Genomic DNA, 23,603 nt, shown 5'->3' with positions numbered 1-23,603 from the left:
AACAATGCTTAGTAATAGTACTGAGTTTAATATAAACAAATAACAAAAGCAACATTCAAACCGAAACCAGGCACGTTTACAAATATACAAATATATTATTGCTGCTTTCTACTTAACGGCTTTTTCAAAGCTAACTAGGATTCTTTATGTAGGACGTTTTCCTGAGCATCCTGCAGCATTTCCAGTGATATAATCCGGGCAAGAATGATATGTTGTTCCCTGATTTACAGGATGGTCAGAAGAACACCGTGACAACACACATGTGAGCTCGTTTATATAAATATTCCAGTTCTACGGCCTACGTGACAGTTTTTATTTAATTATTATCTTATTATTACAGTCTGAGTTTTGATTATTTGATTGTTTATCAATCTTCTACATTTCTCTACCACTCCTACTAATGGTAGCACAACTCTAATGTTTGTTCAAAACAAGTTTGATTATTATTTCACTACCTCGTTTTTGAAATCCCGTGGAATGTCGAATTTAGAATGACAGTGAACTTAAATTACGTCATCATGTAAAAAAATGACTAGAATTGTGGCCAGTGCAACGAATTGACTTGGTCATCGTCACTTGAGTTTCAATCAAACCAACCACTTAGCCCCAGTCGAGAACTAGACCCAGTTCCCAACTGTCATGAGGTGAAACAAGTTAAAGTGAAACTAACGCAAATGTCTCTTCACATTGACTCCATTTGTTCGGTTAGTTCGAGAATCGGGCTCTCGCTGAGAGGTAATAATGGTGGCCATGGGTTGGCAGGGAAAGCGGGTCCCTGTATTCATAAATAACACGTGATGTAATAAAGAAAAAAAATTACGACACAACATGCAATGAGTATGAAAACAAAAATAAAAAACAAACTGTTAACGTAATTAATTGGTTTATTTTAGCTGCACACATGGATAATATAAATAATATTGACCTAAATTAAATAACATAAATTTGTACTAATAAATTGCTTCTATAGTGTATAGTACAGGATCTTTCACGCAGCCTCGCGACAACGTGAAATGTGCTTTGCGTTCACAGAACTCGTAAACTGTCAACGGTTTTGACGTGTCAGGGTAAAACGATTTTTTGACAGCGGAGTGGAGTAGGCCGTGAAGTGTCGCTGAAGGCCGTGGTTACTTTTGACGAAAGTGACAATTCTGAGTCTTGTGAAACGAAAGGGACCCCCTGTCGAATGTCGACACAAGTGTAAAAATATATAGGGTGGTGTTTCGTCCGCGAGTGGTCGAGATCAGACGCGGGGGCCCCACAGCGGCATGGTTAATCGAGTTTACACGGCGCACCATGCAAATCAAGCTACTAAAAAGACTAGTAAAATTAATACTTTGATCGGTGCAACCTTAGCCACAAAACTTAAAACGAAAACAAAAACCTCGCTCGCCAAGTGCAAATTACAAACGTTGCGGTACCTGAGTCCACGTTCCGGGCGTAGTCTGCCAGCTGGGCGTGGGGGGCGGCGCCCCCGCGTCCGAAATTTGGCAAGAACTCATGTTTCCAGGGAGCGTGTTCCAGGCCGCCTCTCCCGAACTCTCGACCAACGCCTGGAACGCCATCAGATCCTTGCTCTCGGTCTCGCTGAGCGGCAGCGGCGGCAGCACTTGCTGTTGCTGGGCTATCTTATAGCTCGCCTGCCTGAGCATCTGCCTGCGGGCGAGGTGTCCCCCGGCCTCGACGCTCGTGTTGGGCGACTGGTGCGACATCGCGCATTGCTTCTGCAAGATTTGGCGTTTCTGCTGCAGGAGGCGGTGCTGCATGGCGGTCTGCAGCGGCTCGCAGGTCGCGTTGGTGTAGCTGAAGTTGTCGGGCAGGCTGACCCTTTTGTTGCCGCGCGGTTGCAAGTACTGCGTGTGCTGTTTCTGCCTCTGGGACACCTCCTCGGGGGGCTCGCGCGCTTGGTACTGCGACTGGAGGCGCTGGGCCTCCCGCTGCACCAGGTGGAGCTCGAGCACTCCCTTGGCTTTGCAGTTCTCGCTCAGTTTCTGCGAGTTGAAAGCGACCACGCCGGCGGACGCGTCGGCGACTTGTTGGGCGACGAGGCCGTCGCTGGCGCGCCGCCCTTCGCGGAAGTCGACCGGCGACCTGGTCAGACCCCGGGCGGTCTTGAAGCTGGACATGTGCACCAGCGGGTTGTGCTTGTGCAAGATGGGGCGCGGGGCCAGCGTGTAGCTGGTGTGCGTTGTGGCGGGGTCGGGCTTGCGGTCGGTGGTGGTGCAGCTGGGTAGGCTGCTGGCTAGTTCGCTGGACTCCGACAACGGATACTCCAGACTTTCGAAGTTACTATCACAACTTAAATTTTGGCTGAGGCTTTTCGATGTATTGAAGTTAGTCACTACACCGCTTGAGGAACTTGACGATGCGTAGCTTAGTCTAGGGGTGTGGTCCTCGAGGTCGGTCTCGACGCCTTCGTCGGTCGAACTCGAGTACTGAGTCTGGATCTCGCCGCTCCTGTAGCCGCTGAGGACAAACAAAACGATAATAGAATCACGCACGGTGAACATGCGACGGCCGGTCTTACCTCGAGGAGAATCTTCCCAAGGACCCCTTGCCGTCGGCGTCGAGGGTGTGGGAGGCGGCGGGACCGTGCACGTACGGGTAGTTGTGGGGGTGGTTGAAGGGCGACGTTTCGGCCGAAGCCGACGGTATGGCGGACATCTGCAGCGTCGACATGAGCTTGGTGGCCTCACTCGACATGCTAAACGTGGTCGTCGTGGCCTGGTTCAAAATTTTAAGAGCGTCCTCGCTATTGGTGGCAGCGAGCAATTTAGCCGCGTCTATGCCATGTATAGGGGGCGAATCGCACGTTCTGGTACCTGAATTTATTTTACTGTTACTAGCTGTTGGTGCTGTGGTCGAGTGTTGCAGTAACCTTCTGCAGTCTTCGCTCGTGCTAGCCCTACCGATCTTCCGCATCGCCTGTTCGGCTATGTTGGAGGGCCTTCGCCTCTGCACCTCCCTTACTCCCGTCTGATTCTCGCCCCCCACTAACTGGTTTCTGAGCTTATCCAGCAACAAGAAATAGATCGCGGCGTGATGGTCGTAACTACCTATCCGTATCGACTGTAATCAAGAGGTGAGACAGCGTCCGCGAAAACGACAACAACCCTTTTACCTCTCGAGTTTTCGAACTATCGATTCCCAGACTCTGCATTAATCTTAGGATTTGTTCGTTGGGCTGCGTCGTCGATGCCGGGATCGTGGGCGGCAAGCTCGGAGGAACGGACATCTGCATCCATCGGTGCTTCTTTATTTGGGCTATGCTGTAGCGCTTGTTAGGTTCTAAAACTAGCATTTTCCTTATGAGAGATTCACAGTCTGCAAGAGAAAAATTCGAAATCAAGTTGCCGTCCTGACATAATGGGCATATTTTTACAATTTTTTCATAGTGTAAAAATTTCTTACCAGAGATAGGTTATAATTATTATTATTATTATAAGCCGAGCAGAGGCAATGCCTATTTTGCTCATTTACAAGTTGAAAATTATCCCTAATGGGGATAACTGGAGTAAACCACAGCTGGAATTGAAAGCAGCTACTTATATTTTACTGCTTGCTCATTTGAGCATTCCTACGAAAGTAAATCTGTATCGTCGATTTTATTCTTGAATTTATTAATGGAATCCGATCAAGTAACGCTCTCTGGAAGACCACTCGTTATCAAAAATGCGGTTTTGGCATTCTATACTTCAAGATATTTATCATTGTTTACTTCCTTATTATTACAATTTATCTTGTCTAGCACTTAGTTTAAAAATTTATAATAACGTTTATACACATCGTACTTGAAGTATTATTATCGATTATCAGAAATATGTGTTTTAATCTCTTTTTCATATGAGCTAGGATAAAAAGCATATTCTGTTTAATCTTATAAAAAAATATATTAATCCAAGATCTACTTTCAACATTTAGGCTCGTTCTTATACAATATCTTTTTTATCTACCTACTGATTATGTGTATAATCAAAACTTATTGAACAATTGAAAAGTTTAACAAACTGACTTCATGTAGTTTTGAAACTGATTAAAAATTCTCGAATAAAGTTTGAGCTTGAGGGGTCTTTAGAGCCGAAATTTTTTACGTATATTAAAAAAGTTCAGTCTTGTCGATGTTGAACAAACCATATGAATTTAAAAAGTTATAATGTTACTAGTTTTCATAACTGTAAAAATTAAATGTAATTTTTAAATACTGGAAACTCAATATGCAAATTATTACAATATTTTTTATGATTTAAAATTAAGTTTGCTGATAGAGAAGTTGCTAGGTACAATAATTACATAAATTGTTTTATTTAGTAAAAAAAAATTTTAACTCGCAGACCGTTACTGGACAACGTCACATTCTCCAATAAAAAATTATATACCGAGTGGAACAAAAGTATCAAATAATCGCTGCAACTTTTTAATTTGAAAAATTATGAAAAAATGTTTAATATAAAAATTGTTTGGTTTATTATCATGCATGACCTTCAACAAAAATTGTGAACATTCTTGATATTGCATTTTATTACTTAGTAAGTTTATTTTATCACCTTTGTTTTTTTTTTATTTTACTCTTTTTCCCCATAATGGCAAAACTGTATTTATGAATACAGAAAGATACGCTTGTTTGAAAATCACAAAAAATGTATGGGTGCTATTTAAAAAACCAAAGTTGGTTGCCATAGCAGCGAAACAAAAGAAAATAGGAACAAACTAGAAAGACCAGATGATGCAGGATAATACACCAATCAACTTTTATATTAAACATTTTTTCATAAATTGTCAAATTAAAAAGTTACAGCCAATATTTGATACTTTTGTTCCACCCTGTATAATAAAATGGAAAAAGAATTTAAGAAATTAAGTAACGTTTCGAACTAACGGCATATTTATTTTGTCTGATAATTTGCACGATATACTTAGAAATCTTATTGACAGGTCACATTTTAGGTCAGGTACTTTTAACATTTTTTATTAATAAAAGAAAGAAGGAACTTTATATTAATAACATAATTACATAACATTTTTGTTTTATAATACAAAAATTTCCGATAATATTGCGGAATCTGGAAAAGTGCCCCGAATGCTTGCAGCGTTTCCACGTTGAATAATGGAAAGGGAAATCCTCTCGAAAAGGAATTTTTTTGATTTTGAATCAAATAGTTATTTGTACAACTAGTTATGAAAGTCATACTTTTTTTCATGAATCTGCAGTTTGATTAACGAAGGCGTAGCCCGAGTTAATCAAGCAAATAAGTGAAAAAAAGAGACTTTCATAACCTGATGTACCTACATACTATTTTCGATGTAAGTTGAGAAATTTGGTCTAAAAAGATTTATGAAAAACTACAAAAAAAAATTGGTATGTTTTGACAATCATCTCCAAGGTGATGGAATAAAATGAAGCAAAAAAGTATTACTTTCACTACGATTTTTCGTGTAAAAAAGTGTTCCTTTCACTACGATTTTGCGTGTAAAGAAGTGCCACTTTCATTGCATGCATTGAGCTGCACCATATTTCTTAATGCGCGCCAATAGGAAACCATCCCCCGAAAACCAGGTGAAGATCTGGCCAGTTTATTACTCCAGTGGGTCGCAGGGCCAACTATAAGTGTCAATCAAAGACCATGATAGGTATTATCACTGACCGAGACAAGTTGTTATAAAAACACCGAAATCAAGCCCGTGGATCCGTTGAGGATACCAACATGGTGCGGTTCGAAAACGTGATTTTGAAGCTGGATGAGGAGCAATACGACATCGTTTTAGAAATTGAGGACCAACGAATTGAGCTCAAGCCCGTGGATCCGTTTGGGATTCCCATTTGCTTAAGACAAGAAAATTTTACTAGGTGTCGGGAGGAAGGAAGCGAAATAAAAATCAATCGTGGGGCGCATAGACCTGTATTTTGCAGTTTATATTGTGAACTAATTGTTATATTTTTTGTGTAGTGGCACAAGCAGCGACTCAGACCAAAACAATCCCCCCATTATCTGGAAGCAGTGATGATGATAATTAAGAAAAGAAAATTTTCAATATGAATTAATAATTATCATTACCATGTAAATTAATTTTGGGAAAATTAAAATAAGCAATATCGCAAAATTTGGAAAAACCCAAACGGACACGGCGTAGAATCCACTTTTATAGTCTCTACGTCAAAGTGGAAACATTTAGCGGTCACGAAATGTTCCTACTGTGGACCACAGCGGACATTGCTACTACGAGTCAAACACCATATCCTCCTCCAACGACTACCCTCCATATTCACAAAATAAAGGATAGCAAAAATGGAAAATAAATTCCGAATGGTCACAACATATTGTAATGAGTATCCTGAGCAACCAAAGTACTGCCCAGAATACTTCAACAAAATATTTTAATTTATTTTGTGCTCGGGCATAGTTAAATTATACATTTCTGTTTTTGAAATAAAATAAAATCTGTGCGATCCTCGTTTCACTGCCAATTGGGTAATTCGTTCCAGAAATTAAAAAAAAAAATCTTTGTCGCTCGTTCGTAATATGTAAGTCGTGTCCGCTAAGTATGGGGGCATCATAGCTAGTTAGTATGACATGTGTGTATGCTTGGCGGTGAGATTAGAAACTCACATCGGACGTTTTCGATGTTATTCTTTTAATTACGACTAATTGTACCTAATAATTATAAAATCATTTTGTCCAATATAGGGAATGGATTACGCTGGAGCCGATTTCATCAGTTTTAATTACCGATGATATTTTGTTGGATTTTTTGCTGATCCATTTAACACCTGAAAATCACTTCGTCCCATGTAGGATTATTTAAGTGATGACCTTTACCGTTAGTGGACAGTTACGTGTCGGTACGTCACTCAAGCCGGGGGTTGGAAATAGTTTAAAAGTCAGGGATACTCCACCCACCCGGGTTCAAGATTGACGTCACCAAGTGCGTCACCGGCTGGCGCACGCACTCTTCGAACGAGCGCAAAATTGACACACAATAGAAGAGGAACAATGCCTCCGGTCGCGGTCCCTTCGGCCGGAGCAAATCTGCATCGAACCAAAACAAATAATAACCGATCGGGACTTCTATTTTGGAGCTGCGGATTTATTTTTGCAACCGCCACATGGCGTAAACAAAACAACGATCGAAATAAGTCCGCCGGTTATTAATAATTTTATGCTCCAGAGCCGGAAAATTTCTGGAGGCTCCGGCGTTGGATTGTTGTCGATGGAGTGGCGGCGCTCTTTCGTGTTTTTTTTTTTTGCAAAACAGGTAAACGCCGGTGGAGATGGAAGTACGCAAGCGTACGTGTAAGTGGTAGTATTAACGTAAGTAAATGTCGCTGTATAAACATTGATTTTATCTTTGACGCAAATTCCAGATATGATCGTTCGTGGCGATAAAACGGCCGCCGAAGAGGCCCCAAAACAAGAGAATAAAACTTACCGGAGCTCATAAAATACGGGATCCTAAATCTACCAGACAAAACACGATCGCGTAGGGCTTGCAATGAGCATCCGTCAAACGGGAGCGCCCCACAAACGAGGACATAAAGGACGACACCCAGGCTCTGAAAAAGCGCACACGTCATGGAAAAAAAGCGACGTTTCGTCGATTTACGTACCCATATGTCAATCTCGGGACCTGTGTACTTCTTCCCCTCGAACACTTCGGGGGCTGCGTAGGGTGGGGAGCCGCACCACGTCGACAGCAACCCGCCCGCCGTGTAATAATTCGAAAAGCCGAAATCGGCGATTTTTATGTTGTTATTGGAATCTAAGAGAAGATTTTCAGCCTGGAACAAACACCTCGAATCAACGCAACAGTTCGGGAAACAGCGCACCAGTTGCGCGGCGAAGAATCCGGACGCATCTCCCAAGACCCCCGTTTAATGTTGAATTTTACGTCGGGGGGATGATCGCGAGTTATGCTAATGCACCGGTATTCGTGAGATCGGGCGCCCTCCCTCGGATCATCCCCCTAGAGCGAGGGCCGGACGCGCGGCCCCAATCGATCTGACGCGGCACCGGGGGGTGCATTACCTTTAAATCTCTATGCACTATGTTACGGTTGTGGCAGTACTCGACGGCCGACAGTATCTGCCAGAATTTCGTCCTGGCCTGCTCCTCGGTCATCCTGCCGTACCTGGCGATGTAGTCTGCAACGAGAAAAGGAGAATTAGCGGTCCAGGGTCGAGATGTTCCTTGTTGTGCGTCGATGCTACATCATCCCTCCCCGCGCCGCCTGCCAAAAACCGACGCTCGCAATGACGTCAGAGCGTCAAGGTCTGGCTGCAGCGTGGGCGTAAAGATCAGCCAAACAAACACTGGAAGCTTCTGCTTACCGAATATCTCGCCCTGGCTGGCGTACTCCGACACCAGATAAATCATGTTCTTCGTTTCCATCACCTGCAACGACGGAGAAAAATTATTTGGGGGACGGTTCCGGGGGTTTTATTTTGCGTTCGGTCCGGCCAAGAGACCGGAGTATGATTTATTTATGGTGGCTTTTAGCCGTCTACCCTTTCGGTTTATGTTTTATGTATGCCGAGTGTGGATCTCTATTTGCGGCTGTTAGACGGGATTCTATTCAATGGACGTGCTGATTTGGGATTTCGCACTTTTTACGCAGATTTCATGATCGCCAACAACAAAAATTCCAGCTGCTGTTGTTATTCTAAGCAAATTAACAAAAAAAAAAACCTTGGGAAATTGATAAAAAATTCAAGTGGAAATTCTTGTACAAGTAGAATTATAAACTTATTCATGAATAATTAAATACAATAGGGATTCCCGACTTATAAAAAGATATCACAATAAATTAAACAAATTCCGAGGTTTTTACCGACGCTCAGCAACCATTCCGCCGTACGATATCATTCCAAAAATATACACTTTTTTACGAAAATCTAAAACCGGTGACAACTCGTTACTGTCGTGCTTTTCAACGCGAAATGATCCAACCAAAATTGAATTTACAAATTTTGCGCCCCCATTGTGTTGCTTTAGCCCATATATTTAGCTTTAGCCACAACAACATAACCTCACTTTTTTAATTAAATGGCGGTGACGAACTACAATCATCAAAAATCACGAAAACTACAACAAGTTTGGCTCTAGGATCGAAAGAATCTACCGTGGAAGTTTTTTGTTGAAATTTGACGAGTTTAAAGTTTAACGTGTGCCTATTTCAGTGTTGGGGCGAGTTGAGGTTATGTCACTGGAAGGAGACCAGAAATACCGAAATTCATTAAAAAGTCAGTACAACGAGCAAGGATAAATCAATCGGAATCGGGCAAGTGATTTTTTCCTGATTTGCGTCACTCGCTCGTAAGTTGCTTTTTAACTAATAATTTAACTCAACTTCTACTTGCATGTTTTCGTGTTTTGCACTTATATGGTTTTGCGTGATTTCCGATCGTGTAATTGTATGAAAACACACATATTACGTGTGTAAATTGCGGCATTCAAGTTCGCCACGAAGAAATTCCGTCGATATTCGAATTTGCCGCCCCAGATGGGGCGTCGATGGAGTGGGAGGTTGTCTCAAATCAAAATGCAACATGCAAGACATCCTTTTTTGCAAAATTCACGTCGGCAACGCTGACGACGCGTCGAGGTAAGAAGGAAGTAAAATTTTCCATCGGTCGGGGCCGCCAAGTTGTTCAACTTCCCACCTCCTAACCCAACTTTCGCGTTTCAGCATTTTCCGTGTGATTTCGCATTTCCGCTTGATGCGAGTTCATCGAGGGGGGTCAAATGATGGTGTTTGTGCGAAGTTGGAGCAGTTATGAAGTGAGGTTGTCGGTCGTGCGGTTGTACCGCACGCGCACGACTCCACCGGTATTTAAAACATCAAACGCCAACCTCTACCATTATCATGTTAAAATAGTTGGATTTTATGATCGTGCCCCCCGTCGGGCCACGTGTAAAAATACACGTCTACAAATCATCTCTTAAAAATAGTTCCGGCGAGAACAATGTCGTAAAGCAAAAACGTTTTATTTTTACCGCGCGAGACGTTCACGGCTTTTTCAATGCGAATCAATCGGTCTGGAGCTTTGAAAATCGACCGAACCTTGGTGCGACCTCAGCCGGTCATTGCGTCACTAATGAACGCTCGTGAAAAACAATGCTCGTGATAAACCTTCAAAACAATAAATTTTATTTGTTCTCCTCGGTATGAGCCGGGTCGGCGATAAATTAATAAAGAAGATATCGGTTGGATCGCACGCCGGATGCGGAGGCTTTTTCACCGTCGGGTCGATTCTTCGAAATCGGGCATTAGTGTATCAGAACTGTGGGAAACGACGCCGTGCACCGCGACGACGAATGCAGTTGCCAAGCGACGCCGTGTGACGTCATCGGCGCTCGCCGGCGTCAGGGCCAGCCAAGTTGAAGGTGGTGTTAACGAACTTGTGCATGGACGTGCACGTACTTCGCATCTAGATCGGAAGAGGGGTCGTCCGCTCCACTCACCTGGTACAACTTGATTATGTGGGGGTGGTCCAGACGCTTCATGATGTCCACCTCACGGTACACCTTCTGCAAGTTGCCGGCGTCCAGTTGGGACTTGTCTATGATCTTGATGGCCACCTGGAACAAGACCGGTGCCCCCTTTATTTACAGTTCGACGGACGCTCTCCCCCGCACCGAACGATCACGCGGCCCCCTTAATCGCTCCGGCAAACATCGGAGCGCTAATTGAAACTATAATCGTTGATTGTGAATAATTTAAAAACTTGCGTCTTTGTTCTTGTTGTTTTTTTAAGTGCGATGTTTTGTCGCCTCTGCCATTTTTTCCGCACTAATCGTCGCGTTTTTTCGCGATCACGTGTCGCACATTAACGCACATTACGCTCGGCTTTATCTGCGAAATGTCATTTTAATGACGTTTTCGATCGATCACCGACACGCGATTTTTAGTCAAAGGCGAATCTACGCAATCCCCTCGACAAATTCCACCGATTCGACGAAACTATCGGACGTTCGGCCTTCCGATCTTATCACCGATGTAGTGCTTGTTTACACGGAGTTTAATTGTGGTGTATTTTGTTTTGAAATTGTGGACCTTATCGGCGCGTTTTATCTGGAGGGAAATAAGAATCCGCGGTTTGCCGAGAGCCAGCCGCGACAAAAATGAAAACAAACGGCACAAAGAGGTGAACCGCGAAATGATAGGGAGGTGAACGGCCGCAAAACCGGAAGCTTAAGGGCTTAGTTTTTTGCAAATCCCGATTACACGACCCCATTCATGGTCGCGTTTTATCAAAACGTGGCGAAAAACAACAATTGATAACAGGTGCAGAGAGTAGAAATTGAGCCGAGGACTGCGATTAATTGAAATAAGGACGAGAGTGTCGCGCAAATATTTGCGCTGCACAGATGAATTTTGTTTTGTCCAGGAACCGATTTGAATCCAAGAAATTGACGGACGACGAGTTGATGGAAAAATTTTCGCCGCCGCTCACCTCTCTAAGGTGAAATATTTCGTCGACACCTCATCCTTGATGCGACCGTGACTCAATTCACACAAAAAGTGAAGAACAAAGGGTTTTAATGTTGGGCCTTGCGCAACTCCATTCAAATGGAGGATGAGAATGATGACTTAAGTCACCGCATCGTTATGACTCGTAAAAACCCAATGCAGCAACAAAGGGGTTCGGATCTAGTCAAATGGAGTACAAGAGTGACTTAAGTCATTGCATTGTTAGAGTCGTTAGTAAAAACCCAATGCGGACGAGAATTCCGGTTGAATCGAGAGAGGAATTTGAGGAACGTTCAAAGTGTAGAGTTATAAGTTGTTTACTCGTGACAATAATGAGATCTTGATCCTGATTAATCCGGGGAGATTAATAGTTTATCAAGAAATCGGTTTTGGATTAGGTCTATTGAGTTGAATTGGAATGGTGCGGTGCCAGACCGGTCGGCGTGATCCGAGAGGGGTTTCGGTGCGACTTTGGCGGCGGCTCCCGTTTGTTAAATTTACTTCAGTTTCCCAATTTTCGAATCGTCGCCTCGTCCCACTTGGCCGGTGCGGCCGTCGTTTTCCGAATTCGTCCCGTTTCATGTGGTCCGACGCGCCATATCGATTCCTGCACCGTAATTCGAACCGAAACGAAAATAAAACCGGCGTTTAGCCCCTTCGTCTCAGACGTAGGTGTGACGTCAAGCGGGCCCCGACTGGTGTTGGGGCCGACCGTTACCTTACAGAGTCCCTCGATGTTCCGTTTAATTGAACGCGACTAATAAATAAATCGGCGGCAATCCGTGAGCACCGACGTCAGTGGTCGATGCATTGACGTCGACAGACGTCGACGCTTTATCTGCTACTTAAAAAGAACGAGCGCGACTCGTCGAAGAAGCGGGGCGAAGCGGAATCGTGCAGAAGTGATTATCGTCCATCCGGCGAAGCGTCCAATCTGTCGGTAAATCTTGACAGCCTTATTTAGCTGATTGACGTCATGTTTGACGCAAGTTCACCGTGGTTCACGGCACCGGGAGATGTTGGATGTTGTCCGGCGACGATCAACATCTCCGGCGACGGATTTTTCCCCGGCCACGTGAAAAGCGTGTGCGCGGAAGCGCGGTCCAGGAGGCCGCACGTGTCGCGGTTCCGGACTCACCTCTGTCTTGGTGATGCGGTGCTTGGCCAGCTTGACGACGGCGAAGTTGCCCTTGCCGATGGTCCTCTCGATGTCGTAGAAGCCGACCCGGACGGCCGTCTTGGATATCCTCTCGCGCTCGCCCATCGCCGACATCTCCCTCGACGTACACGACACTGAACCGGCGCCGGCTACGTCGCTCTGCACATCTCATTTAAAAATGTTTATTGCTAGATTCGATGTATTGTCATAGTTGTGCGCTGAGACGGACGACGGCTTCGACGGAGTGTAGCGTGCGACGCCCCGACCGAGCGCTGGATACGACTGCCGTCAGCTGTTCGAGGCTGGACGATTTTGCTCAGAACGAGTGCGCCGTGACGTAAGTGCAGAGACGAAAGCGAGGATTTTCCAAGGCGCGGGCGCCCCCAACGCACTTCTCCGAGTGACAATGCGAGCCTTTTGTCGCGCCACTGACGGACTCCAATCGGGTGACGTCAGGAACTGACGAAAAATGATAACGATGCAGTTCGCACAGGTATACGATAGTATTTTTTATCGTCGAGCGAGATTGGCGATTTTATTGAATTAAAATTACTTATCGCAATTTTACGGCCCGTGCATGATGTGACAAGAAATAACAATTACTTACCTAATCCCGTTCGATGAGCGTTGTTATTGCCGCAATAAACCGGCCGCTCTGACGGTGTTTACCTTGCCTACCTCATCACGAAAAAAATGCTCCATCAAAGACGTCCCACGTCGGAAGGGCTCCTCAGGGCTCCCTCACCGATTTGCCCTCGACCAAAAACAGATGACGCCAGCAGTCAGACGATTTTTTACAGGGCCCTATATCGATCTTCCCGATAATCGAACAAAACACTTGCTCCCTAATCCCTGGGGGTTAATTTAATTTCTGACAGCAACGACGCTCACGCTCGGTCGCGACTGCATTTTACTTCCTGGTGAAATTTCACACTTGACACTGACACCATAATGAGTCAGTTCTTTGCCGTCGTGTTTGCGTCAACTGTGGACAATTTTAATTACCGATAAATTGAAATGTACGTCACTGAAGGTGCATTCATTTTTTGCTTTCTGTTTTTATCAGGTTCGTGTTGATTGCTCTTTAAAAATACACCGAAACGAAGACATTCGTGGTCGGCTTGATCAACAAGAAAATCCGGAAATTAAAACTATCGAATTTTATTTCATTCCTCTACGCTGCGACAAAAAGAATTAACAGTAACATCTCTAATCCTATACAATAATTATTACAGTAAAAATAAATACTGTACAATCATTATTACTTAATGTAGTTTGTACTAGTTGAAACTTGTCCGAATTGAGCTTCTATTGAACAAAATCATGACGAAATCTGTGGTCTACGAATTTTTCTCTTAATTTCCGCTATTCGAGGATCAGTTCTACGCCTCAACCAGAAACTTAACTCTATTGATATGGAATGATTAACTTAACAGCGCACACAAATTCCGACATTTTAAAAGTGTCTTCCGCCTCTTGATTGCAACTTAACCCCATTTCTCGACCCACGGAAGACACCGAATTATCGCTAAATGGCTCGGACACGTTGCTCGGGCCCAACCTGACGCTTCGCGACGCATTCGAGAATTATTAGTGCATTTTTTGTTGCAAATCTATATAGAAATTGCAAATTCCTGATTAGACTTTGAAAATTTCGCTAAACGTCAAAAGTGACAGATGTGACCAATGACCATAGAATTTGTTACGTCAACATTTCCCCATCTGCGCCCTCTGGTTTTCCTTTTGTGAATTACGACGAATTAATTTTGTTGGATGTTGCGGAAAGGCGAGGTTGGGCCGGCCGCAGCGTGCGCAAGTCCAAGGCACAAATAAAAACCAACTAAAACCCCTACAGAGAATTATTCGACGCCGACGAAGCGTCCGTGCGTGCGGATCCTCTTGTGTCCGGCGCTCATGCCGCTGTGGTGCTTCTGAGGGGGTTGCATGCACGGCGTCTTGCTCGTCTTCCTCAACAACGAGGAGGTGGGGCTGTCGAACCACAGGTCCAGCGAGTAGAGGGCCGCCAGCTGCCCGAGTTTCTCGCGTTCGCCCCCCAACAATCGCAGCTCGGATTTGGTGGTGTCCTGGAGAAACTTGGCGACGCGTTCGTTAGCCCCCGTGCTGATGCTGAAACCCGGACGTTCGTCGCCGAGCCTCCTGCAACCTACGGGGAAGGTTAGGAGCGCCGAGATCGCTATCGAGGGTGGATTACCGGCGCGGATTTCGCGGGGGTCCGCGTCGTTAAACGACGACTGGTCCATGGCGGAGGAGTTATCGATGGAGGGGGCCCAGTCGGTGAGCTCGTCGTCGCCGTCGTGGCCCTCGCCGCCGCTCCAGCTGATGCTGCTCTCGCTGGTGAACTCGCAGTCGTCGACGCTTTGCGTCTCCATGGTGTTGTTCTGCGAAAAATTCCGCATAAAACCGACTTCGAGACTGGGAAACGTTCAATTTACGTCATCCATGGTGGAGCCGCCGTTCTGGTACATTTTTTCTATTTTATCGACGAGTGTCTGGTGCAGGGGTCGGATGCGCGTCGTGTGCCTGATGGAGCGTCCGTTATCCACGTAGTCGAGTCTTTGGGAGCGTTTGCGTTTGCCGCAAGGCGGTATGGGGGCCTCGTCGATGCTCATCCTCTTGAGCTTCCGTTTGCGCCGCAAGTTCGGCCTTGCGGGCGAATTCTCGTTCACCGAGTCGCTTTCCAGGCTGTGATTCACCCCGAACTTGCTGCACCGCCCCCTTACGTAACTGTGCAAGGCGTGCTTCATCCGCATGGAACTCTTGTTGTGCATCGCCTTCGCTATTGCCATGTTGAAGGAAATCTCGTCGGAATCCGACTGATGGAAGCTCGTGATGCAATTCGACCTGTTTTCGTTCCGAGTCTCGGAGTTGCTGCTGGTGCTGTCCTCGCCTTGATTATCAGGCGAACGGTTCATGTACACCACTGCGAATACGAGGACGTCGTTATGGGGTGCGCTTTGCGTTACGCGAGACTTACGTAAGTTTCCGGCGGAGCGAGTGCGTCGCCTTATGCCCCATTTGCCAGAACCGTCGTGAGCGAAGGTGATGGGACCGCAACTTTCCGATTCTTCCAGTGCCACACTTAAATCTTGGGCGAGATGATCCATCGCTAAATGCGGCGCGTTCGGTTTGTTTTCGCTGTTTAATTCGAAGCTGACCCGAACTACATCGTCTTTATGTTTAAAAATCGGATGATTCTTGTGTGAAACACGTCGAGAACGTGAAAATAAATATAAACATTAATGGAGATCAAATGACGGATGACGGATGGCAGACGGTCACGCCTGCGTGGTAGGATCTCTGTGGTAGGGTCACGGGTCGTGTCACTCCGTGTCAGTAAATTTGGGAAGCTAACGTTCGTAGGCCGTACATTGTACATTTATTTTACTGTCATGACAGTGTTGAAAATGTGTTCAAAATTCTAGTAATTCGGTCATGGCAAACGCCATTTGAAAAATAAATAATCAAGAAGGTAAAACTAACTTCTGTTTTACCGACATCTCGTGACTCGTCACGACTTTTCAAATGAAGGATGGTTTAATCTCCATTTAATCTGGATGGTGGGTTTGGGTGAAAGTGAAATAAAGCGTCTTGACTCTTTACTGTAATTTAGTTGTTTATTTGATGTCGACAACTTGACAGGTCATTAAATAAAATGTAATCATAATTCTTTGGATAATAAAATAATTTATTATAAAATATAATAAATTCATCGATCAACAAATATACACGTCACAACTATCGAATCATAACGTACAACAATAGTAAATAAAAATATAACAAACAACGTTAATAAACAAATTTTAATCACAATTTTTGAGCCTAATTTTCATCTTCATCTTCTTCAGCCTCAACTTCGTCATGATCTTCTTCTAACGGACTGCTGACGGGAGCTTCGTCAGCGCCGCCTTCTTGACTAACAGTTTCACTGTGATCTTCTAAATGATCACTGACGTCGGTGCCGTGGTCGCTATTTTCAGTAATCGAGTGGCCGACGTCGGCTAAACTTTCAATGTTAATAGGACTATCAACATCGCTTGCAATATCTCCGACTTGAGTTTCGATCTCGTCTTCTTTAGTAATGATTCGATCGAGGACGTCCAAGTGGCCGGAATGATGACCTCCTCCGCCACCGCCGCCTCCGCCTCCATGTTTACCCCAGTGGCCACCTCCTGCTCCGACATTACCTTTCTCATGAACTGAATAACCGTGACCGCTGTCTCGTTTACCTCCTCCGCCGTGTCCACCGCCGCCATGGCCTCCACCGCCATGACCACCTCCACCATGTCCGTGGCCTCCTCCGCCACCTCCATGGCCGTGTCCTCCTCCGCCGCCACCGTGACCGTGGCCGCCTCCACCACCGCCACCATGGCCGTGTCCTCCTCCGCCACCTCCGTGGCCTCCTCCATGTCCACCGCCACCACCACCGCCGTGGCCGTGTCCTCCTCCGCCACCTCCATGGCCGTGTCCTCCTCCGCCACCTCCGTGGCCGTGTCCTCCTCCGCCGCCACCATGACCGTGGCCGCCTCCACCACCACCGTGACCGTGTCCACCTCCGCCACCGCCGTGGCCGTGTCCTCCTCCGCCACCTCCGTGGCCTCCTCCGCCATGTCCACCGCCACCACCGCCGTGACCGTGTCCTCCTCCGCCACCGCCGTGGCCGTGTCCTCCTCCGCCACCACCGTGGCCGTGTCCTCCGCCGCCACCGCCGTGGCCTCCGCCTCCATGACCTCCACCGCCACCACCGTGACCGTGTCCGCCGCCGCCACCTCCGTGGCCTCCACCACCATGTCCTCCGCCACCGCCATGGCCTCCGTGACCTCCTCCGCCACCGCCGTGTCCTCCGCCTCCTCCTCCGTGGCCGCCTCCACCACCACCGTGTCCTCCGCCTCCACCTCCGTGGCCGCCTCCGCCACCACCGTGTCCTCCGCCTCCACCTCCGTGGCCGCCTCCGCCACCGCCGCCAGTCCCGGTGGTCTTCTTGAAGCTCCATTTCTTGCCGCCGGTTTTGTCTGTTTTCTTGGCATGTTTGTTGGTGTGATCGTGATGGACATCGTGTCCGGCTGCATGTTTATGTCCTTTATCTTCATGGTGGTGACTTCCCTTTTCGTGGTGTCCTTTTTTGCCGTAATGATCTTCATGGTGGTCACCTTTCTTATGACCCCCTTTAGAGTGTCCGCCCTAGAAATAGACGTTAATTTTGTTGAAATTTTAGAACGATCCTTGACGTACTTTTTCATATTTGTGTTCATCATGGAATCCTCCATGTTTCTCGTGTTCGCCTCCTTCGTGATGTTCGTCGTAAAATTCTTGTTTCTTTTCGAATTCATCTTTTTTGTGGACGTTGTGTTCACCTTTGGTGCTGTGACCTTTGCTATGTTTGCCATCTTCATAGTACTGCAAATAAAAATTACTTGGTTGTCTTGTTTACAATCATAAGACTTGCAATTTAAGAATTGATCTTACCTTAGCGCCCTTTTCTCCTTTCTCTCCTTTAGAATATTCTCCGAAGTGACCATGCTCCTCGTGGTGTTTCTTGTTATTTCCACCCTCATCTTTGTATTTTCCTTTGTGTGCTTCTTTGTCGTGATGTCCCTTTTCTCCTTTTTCGTAATGATGATGTCCTTTGTATCCTTTGTCACCTTTTTCACCGTGGCTTCCATGATGTTCAGTTGAATGTTTCTTGCCGCCTCCTTTTTCGAATTTGCCTTGGCCGCCGCCACCGCCGCCATGACCGCCTCCGCCACCGCCGTGGCCTCCACCTCCGCCATGACCTCCACCGCCGCCATGACCTCCACCTCCGCCATGACCTCCACCTCCGCCATGACCTCCACCTCCGCCGTGACCTCCACCTCCGCCGTGTCCTCCACCTCCGCCATGTCCTCCGCCACCGCCGTGTCCTCCGCCTCCGCCATGTCCTCCGTGGCCACCACCGCCGTGACCACCTCCTCCATGTCCTCCACCGCCGCCGTGACCACCTCCTCCATGTCCTCCGCCACCGCCGTGTCCTCCGCCTCCGCCATGTCCTCCGTGACCACCTCCTCCATGTCCACCACCACTGCCGTGTCCTCCATGGCCACCTCCTCCGTGACCGCCACCGCCATGGCCACCTCCTCCGTGACCTCCACCGCCATGACCTCCTCCTCCGTGACCGCCACCGCCACCACCATGTCCTCCGTGGCCACCACCACCACCATGATAATACGCATCATGCTCGTGTTCCTCGACATCTTCATGTTCTTCGGAGGCACTTTCTTCGATCGGTGGTTCAACTTTACTTTTCTTGTTACCGCGTTTCTTCAGCTTTCCGTTTCTTCCTTTTTTACGTTTGCTATTTTCCTCGGATGAGGTTTCGTCCAGTAAACGACCGATTTTACCATCAATATGACTTTCAACATCTTCAGGACGTACATTATCAGCGTAATATTCGGCCTAAGAGTAAAATATTTTCTGAAAAACTACACGAGAAGGTTAAAATGCACCACACTACCTTGACATCCTGCGCTAACGCTTTTGCTTTTTCCGCTAGCAGTCCCTCGTCGCTCTTAGTGTAATCCTGGAGATTTTTGTAAGTGCCAGCAGTACCACCAGCACCGTCGAGGCCTCTGTCTTCATATTCCAAGTTCGAGCGGAGTTTCTGGTCCCCGGCCAGTCGATCTTGGCCGTAAAACTCCACAATAGTCGCATCCGGTGCGGAGTCGCCGTTGGCCTTCTTCTTGTTGTAAGAAAACGCCAACGGGGTCCTCAAGACCTTCTCGACTTTTTCGCTGGCGTCCGACAGCGGCGTCCCGACCTCGTACACCAAAGGCAAGCTCTGGATGACCGGATGTTTGGGCAGTTCGGCAAAAACCGGACGCGGTTCCGCCGCCGACACCTGAAGGTCGTCGATCACCCTCGAGAACACATCGCCGAACGCACTCAACAAAAACAAAGTCTTTATCAGCAGCCCGAGGCCGCCGTTTCTGCCACCCCACATTTGGTCGTTTGTCAGACTCGGTGCCACCTAACGGACCATCAAGATCGGAAGAGCAAGAGCGAACTGCGAGACGGCGACGACGACCACCGCTTATATACGAATTATCCCCTTTAACATTATACAAGTCGGATTTATGATAGTGTAATACATCCATAAGGCGTGCAAATCAAAAATAAAACGGTAACAGATTTACATTTTACTTCATAATCAATTGGGCATCGGTGTCAACAATGAGACGCCTTATTTCACTACAATCGCTTCACTTTTTATACTTTCTAAATAAGTCGCCGTGTTTCATCGGATTTTATGGATGATTTGGTGGCGTTTCTGAAATAAAACGACTTTCTCTGATTCTGCTCGCTAGCTACGGTTCTTGTGATGCAACGCCACAAACGATCCCGGTAAAATTTTGCCCGTTGACGTAACGGCCATCTCCAAATTAGATTATTCAAACGACAAAGTTCTTGCCCAGAATCCGAGCAACTCGTGCGGTGCGACCGCATGAGTGGCAGAATGAATGCCGCACCGGACATACTTCTCTCGAAAGTGGGTGCACTGCACATTTCAGATCCAAGAAAATTACAAATTGCGCAATGACTTTTTGTCAGTCCTGTCAGGAACTCCGCTGAACGGACGTAAGAGCGATAATTTGGCAGAAAAAACGGTCGCACTCCGTTTTCTTGGATAATTTTGATGTGGACAGGTTGGAGAGGAGTTTTTACGGTTGTGCCAATCCTAACTCAATTATGTCCCGCGAAGCGGTCATGGAAATACCTAATTGAAAATTTCACACTCCATTAATTTGATTTTATTCCGGTTTGGCGACGAAGGGATTACGTAAATAATGTTCAGTGAATTGGAATGCGATGTGCTGAAAATTGTACGAAATATCTGCAATAAGAGTGACGCTGCTTATTCGATTATAAAAGTAGAGCCGTGAGGCGTTAAAAAAAATTGACCGATTTTGTAATATACTATGTTTATTGTGTACTCGTTTTGTATAACATCATTAAAATTTTTAATAGACTTGTCTACACCCTATAGCATATAACGTAGAGAATAAAAAAATATTAGTCTAGTATAATACATGATATGAATTTCATAAGATGGCCACTTAATATAAAAACAACATTAAAGCTTTATCAAAAAGTTCTTGTCAGTTAAAACATCTAAAAAAGGTGATAAAAATGTCCAAAAAACAAACCCTACTTGTACAATCGTGAACAATAAAAATTGCACAAAAGCTACCCTATAAAACTTACAAAAATATACATATAAAAAATCTCTGCTATCACTTTTTCAGAAAGGTAGTAGGTTCCTTGCGCTCTTTCTCCAGGTTGTTCCTCGTGAGATTAAATGCTTCGGTTTTCTCAAAATCGACCTTCTTGTAGACGGTATTAGCACCTGACGACTTCGCCGGCATCGTATTCGTGCCCGTGGACAGATTCGAGGGTCCGCAGTCCAGGTCCAGATCCAGGTACTGCATCTTTCCGGGCAGGTAGTGATAGATCTGTTCCTCTTGGTTGGTCTGCGAGAGCAGACTCTCGTGGGAGCGGCCCAGCCCCGGCGGGGTCGGACTCGGCGCCGCCCTGGGGTTGTCCTCGTTCCTCCTCCTGCCGGTCGGGCTCGGCCCGCACTTGGACTCGTCCAGACTCGGCACCAGCGTCGGACTCGGTTTGACCTTGCGGTTGTGGGCCTCCTGCAAAAACACCGTCACACTCTTTCTCTCCTTTCCTCACCCTCCCCTACCTGTAACGGCGTGGGTGGCTTCAGCTTTCTGTCGACCGACGGCGCGCCCCTCGGCGACGACGGTTCCGGATTCGAGGAGGACGACAGCGAATCCGACAACTTCCGCTTGGGCTTCAGGTCTCTGTTGACGATCGGGGGCGGCATCAGTTGGCTCTCGGTCAACAGCGGACTGGGGAGGTTCGAGTAGGCGGTGGTCGAAGAGCTTTGGGACAGTGGGGAGGCCGGCTCGTCGGCCACGTCGTCCGTGTCGTACTTGAAGATTTGATTCGTGCTGGTGGAGGGCTTGGGGGAGATGTCGTAGCGGAAGATTTGACCCTCGATCTTGACGGGGGCCGCGTTGTTGTAGCAGTGCCGCCGCATCAGCTTGTTGCGCACGGCTTCGGCCTCGCTCATCTGGTGCGACCGCGGGAAGTCGTACATGTCGTCGGTCACCACCCCCGTCGGCGGCTTCTTCTCCTCCTCTCCGCTCCTGAAATGCGTCATCGTACGCTGATAAGCAACTGTGACTCACTACGACGCATTACCGATCGATCACCGTGACCAATCAATTGTTTTCTTTTCATCAAACCAAATAACTCTGCTACTTACTCATACTTGTTGATGAGCGGCGTCTGCACGTTCAAGTTGATGTAGGTAGAGGGCGCCACGTGGACCGACTTGGGTGGCCTCGGTGGCGCCGCAACTTTATTGTTGCACTCTTGCATCTTGCTTTTCGTGAATTTCTGCTTCACGACGACGTTCACGTCGGGCATGTCGTCGTCGGTGAAGACGCTCTCCGTATCGGTGGGACTCTGCAGGGGCGAATTGTTTTTGTTCTTCTTGTTCTCGGCGTCCTGATTCGGGGACAGGACCCGCGGACTGTCGTAGAATCGGGGGTCCTGCATGTCGTTCACGTAATTGAAATAGTTTCGTTGTGAAATGCCGTAAGTCTGATTGGTGTGCGTCGATTCCGACTTGAAGAAGGCGTTTTTCATGTTCTGTTGCAGTAGCGCTTTAAAGTCCTAAAAATAAAAAGGGGTGGTGGGTGGGGCTATCGATCTGTGATAAGTCGAGCGCTCGATCGCTTACGTCAGAGATACCAGTCATCGCCAATTGAAAGAATGAGTAGTCAATTAAGAAATTATTATTTAATTTCACGGTACTTGACAAAAAACCGATTGAATTTCGATAGTGGGTCGCCTCTGGTGGCAAAAATGAAATTACTTTTTTTGATTGAGCTTTCATTTGCATTCCTATTCAAATGAATTTCGCCGCAAAACTGGCAGATTTGACAAATGACATAACCTCGAACTGTCAATGTCATGACAACAAAATGGCGACTTGTACTTACTTGCGCCGTCAAAATCGGCGTCTTCCCTGTAATGCATTCGGAAATGGGTATATATGGACTAGTACTAACAGGTGATACTGGTGGGGTTTCATTATTTGAACTAGGTACAATACTCTTGTCGTCTTTTTCTTCACAGTAGACAATGTCAATGTCGATCGGGTCGCTCTTGGGGATTTGCACTGAAACAGGATTTCAGAGACGAACGCGCGATGTAAGGTCGACTTACGGTCCTCCTCGTCGCTGGTCGATTTGAGGCCGCACACTTGGCAGATGCAGTCGACCCACGACTTCATCTCGCCTTCGGAATCAGCGGCTAGATAATAAGTACGTGTCGGAGTCTTGATGTCAAAGACATGGTCGAATTTCAGTTTGCGTTCGTCGAGTTTCAATCCCAAGTCGACCTGTTCGCAGTCGTCTAAATTTATGTAGCCTTTCAGTTTTCTGCAGTTTCTGTCTGCATAATAGGTTAGTATGTATTGGTCTGGAATCTCTCCGGAATGTCTTAATGAGAACCATCGTCGTCGCCACCTCTACAAGTATGTCGTTAGTAATGGGATGAATCACTCGTTTGTGTACAAGTTTACAGCTGATAAAATACGAGGAAAATGCATTTTTAAATGCGGAAAAATCGGTACTTACCGCCCGCCAGATCCGTTTCGTGGGTGGAGACTTGGTCAGCCAACCCTCACAAACCACCTCTTGTCCACTTCTGGCCATTATTGTCCGACTTTAACATAATTCCCCGTCTCACATACTTAACAAACGATGACTAATTCTTGTCAGTCAAAATTGTTCAAGACAAACTCCTCGACGAATCACTTTCATTTCAAGGTTGCCAACGTCACAAATACAAATTACACTCTCCCGTCGAACTTTTTATCTGCGTAAACGACAAATTAAGTGCT

General features: G+C 46.5%; 4 protein-coding genes and 1 long non-coding RNA gene across 10 annotated transcripts; 1 reads left to right on the top strand and 4 right to left on the bottom strand.

The window, feature by feature from the left end:
* Window positions 1-8: 8 nt before the first annotated feature.
* LOC138133197 (serine/threonine-protein kinase SIK2-like) lies at window positions 9-13,556 on the bottom strand. The gene is made up of 11 exons (XM_069051006.1): window positions 13,233-13,556; window positions 12,605-13,084; window positions 10,458-10,574; window positions 8,324-8,387; window positions 8,022-8,137; window positions 7,604-7,774; window positions 7,426-7,549; window positions 3,122-3,324; window positions 2,528-3,069; window positions 1,422-2,466; window positions 9-775 (listed from the first exon to the last, which is right to left on the bottom strand). The coding sequence occupies exons 2-11, from the start codon at window positions 12,737-12,739 to the stop codon at window positions 683-685; spliced, it is 2,610 nt and encodes an 869-aa protein (XP_068907107.1). The 5' UTR covers window positions 12,740-13,084; window positions 13,233-13,556; the 3' UTR covers window positions 9-682.
* On the top strand, window positions 8,824-20,822 carry LOC138133210 (uncharacterized). The gene is made up of 3 exons (XR_011160279.1): window positions 8,824-9,115; window positions 9,173-9,308; window positions 19,173-20,822. It is a non-coding gene; the product is annotated as an uncharacterized lncRNA (long non-coding RNA).
* LOC138133206 (G patch domain-containing protein 2) lies at window positions 13,771-15,933 on the bottom strand. The gene is made up of 4 exons (XM_069051022.1): window positions 15,621-15,933; window positions 15,079-15,566; window positions 14,838-15,024; window positions 13,771-14,789 (listed from the first exon to the last, which is right to left on the bottom strand). Exons 1-4 carry the CDS (start codon window positions 15,748-15,750, stop codon window positions 14,485-14,487), a joined length of 1,110 nt encoding a protein of 369 aa, XP_068907123.1. The 5' UTR covers window positions 15,751-15,933; the 3' UTR covers window positions 13,771-14,484.
* Window positions 16,311-19,619, bottom strand: LOC138133195 (keratin, type I cytoskeletal 9-like). Of its 6 annotated transcripts, none has more exons than XM_069051001.1 (5): window positions 19,134-19,619; window positions 18,110-19,075; window positions 17,876-18,040; window positions 16,873-17,824; window positions 16,311-16,815 (listed from the first exon to the last, which is right to left on the bottom strand). In XM_069051001.1, the coding sequence occupies exons 1-5, from the start codon at window positions 19,617-19,619 to the stop codon at window positions 16,466-16,468; spliced, it is 2,919 nt and encodes a 972-aa protein (XP_068907102.1). In that variant the 3' UTR covers window positions 16,311-16,465. The 6 variants fall into 6 exon arrangements, with proteins under 6 accessions (XP_068907102.1, XP_068907103.1, XP_068907101.1 ...); XM_069051002.1 differs by having other exon boundaries at window positions 16,311-17,824; window positions 18,110-18,588; window positions 18,682-19,075; XM_069051000.1 differs by having other exon boundaries at window positions 16,311-17,824.
* On the bottom strand, window positions 20,582-23,570 carry dos (daughter of sevenless). Its single transcript, XM_069051017.1, has 6 exons — window positions 23,338-23,570; window positions 22,925-23,228; window positions 22,699-22,877; window positions 21,957-22,369; window positions 21,369-21,837; window positions 20,582-21,318 (listed from the first exon to the last, which is right to left on the bottom strand). Exons 1-6 carry the CDS (start codon window positions 23,413-23,415, stop codon window positions 20,911-20,913), a joined length of 1,851 nt encoding a protein of 616 aa, XP_068907118.1. The 5' UTR covers window positions 23,416-23,570; the 3' UTR covers window positions 20,582-20,910.
* Window positions 23,571-23,603: the final 33 nt, after the last annotated feature.

Source organism: Tenebrio molitor, chromosome 6 (assembly GCF_963966145.1).
Source record: "Tenebrio molitor chromosome 6, icTenMoli1.1, whole genome shotgun sequence".
NCBI lineage: Eukaryota > Metazoa > Arthropoda > Insecta > Coleoptera > Tenebrionidae > Tenebrio > Tenebrio molitor.
This window is presented reverse-complemented; position numbering and strand designations above follow the sequence as displayed.

Excerpts from the sequence above, each read along its gene's own strand:
- LOC138133197 (XM_069051006.1), bottom strand. The coding sequence starts at position 12,739 with ATGTCGGCGATGGGCGAGCGCGAGAGGATATCCAAGACGGCCGTCCGG. Across the intron at positions 7,775-8,021 it reads TAGTGCATAGAGATTTAAAG|GCTGAAAATCTTCTCTTAGA; the intron begins GTAATGCACCCC and ends TGTTTGTTCCAG. Across the intron at positions 2,467-2,527 it reads TTGGGAAGATTCTCCTCGAG|CGGCTACAGGAGCGGCGAGA; the intron begins GTAAGACCGGCC and ends GTTTGTCCTCAG.
- LOC138133206 (XM_069051022.1), bottom strand. The coding sequence starts at position 15,750 with ATGGATCATCTCGCCCAAGATTTAAGTGTGGCACTGGAAGAATCGGAA. Across the intron at positions 15,567-15,620 it reads TCGCTCCGCCGGAAACTTAC|TGGTGTACATGAACCGTTCG; the intron begins GTAAGTCTCGCG and ends TCGTATTCGCAG. Across the intron at positions 14,790-14,837 it reads CCCCCGCGAAATCCGCGCCG|GTTGCAGGAGGCTCGGCGAC; the intron begins GTAATCCACCCT and ends CCTTCCCCGTAG.
- LOC138133195 (XM_069051000.1), bottom strand. The coding sequence starts at position 19,619 with ATGTGGGGTGGCAGAAACGGCGGCCTCGGGCTGCTGATAAAGACTTTG. Across the intron at positions 19,076-19,133 it reads CGTTAGCGCAGGATGTCAAG|GCCGAATATTACGCTGATAA; the intron begins GTAGTGTGGTGC and ends TTTTACTCTTAG. Across the intron at positions 17,825-17,875 it reads ATGAACACAAATATGAAAAA|GGCGGACACTCTAAAGGGGG; the intron begins GTACGTCAAGGA and ends GTCTATTTCTAG.
- dos (XM_069051017.1), bottom strand. The coding sequence starts at position 23,415 with ATGGCCAGAAGTGGACAAGAGGTGGTTTGTGAGGGTTGGCTGACCAAG. Across the intron at positions 22,878-22,924 it reads GACCAGCGACGAGGAGGACC|TGCAAATCCCCAAGAGCGAC; the intron begins GTAAGTCGACCT and ends ATCCTGTTTCAG. Across the intron at positions 21,319-21,368 it reads AGCCACCCACGCCGTTACAG|GAGGCCCACAACCGCAAGGT; the intron begins GTAGGGGAGGGT and ends GTGTTTTTGCAG.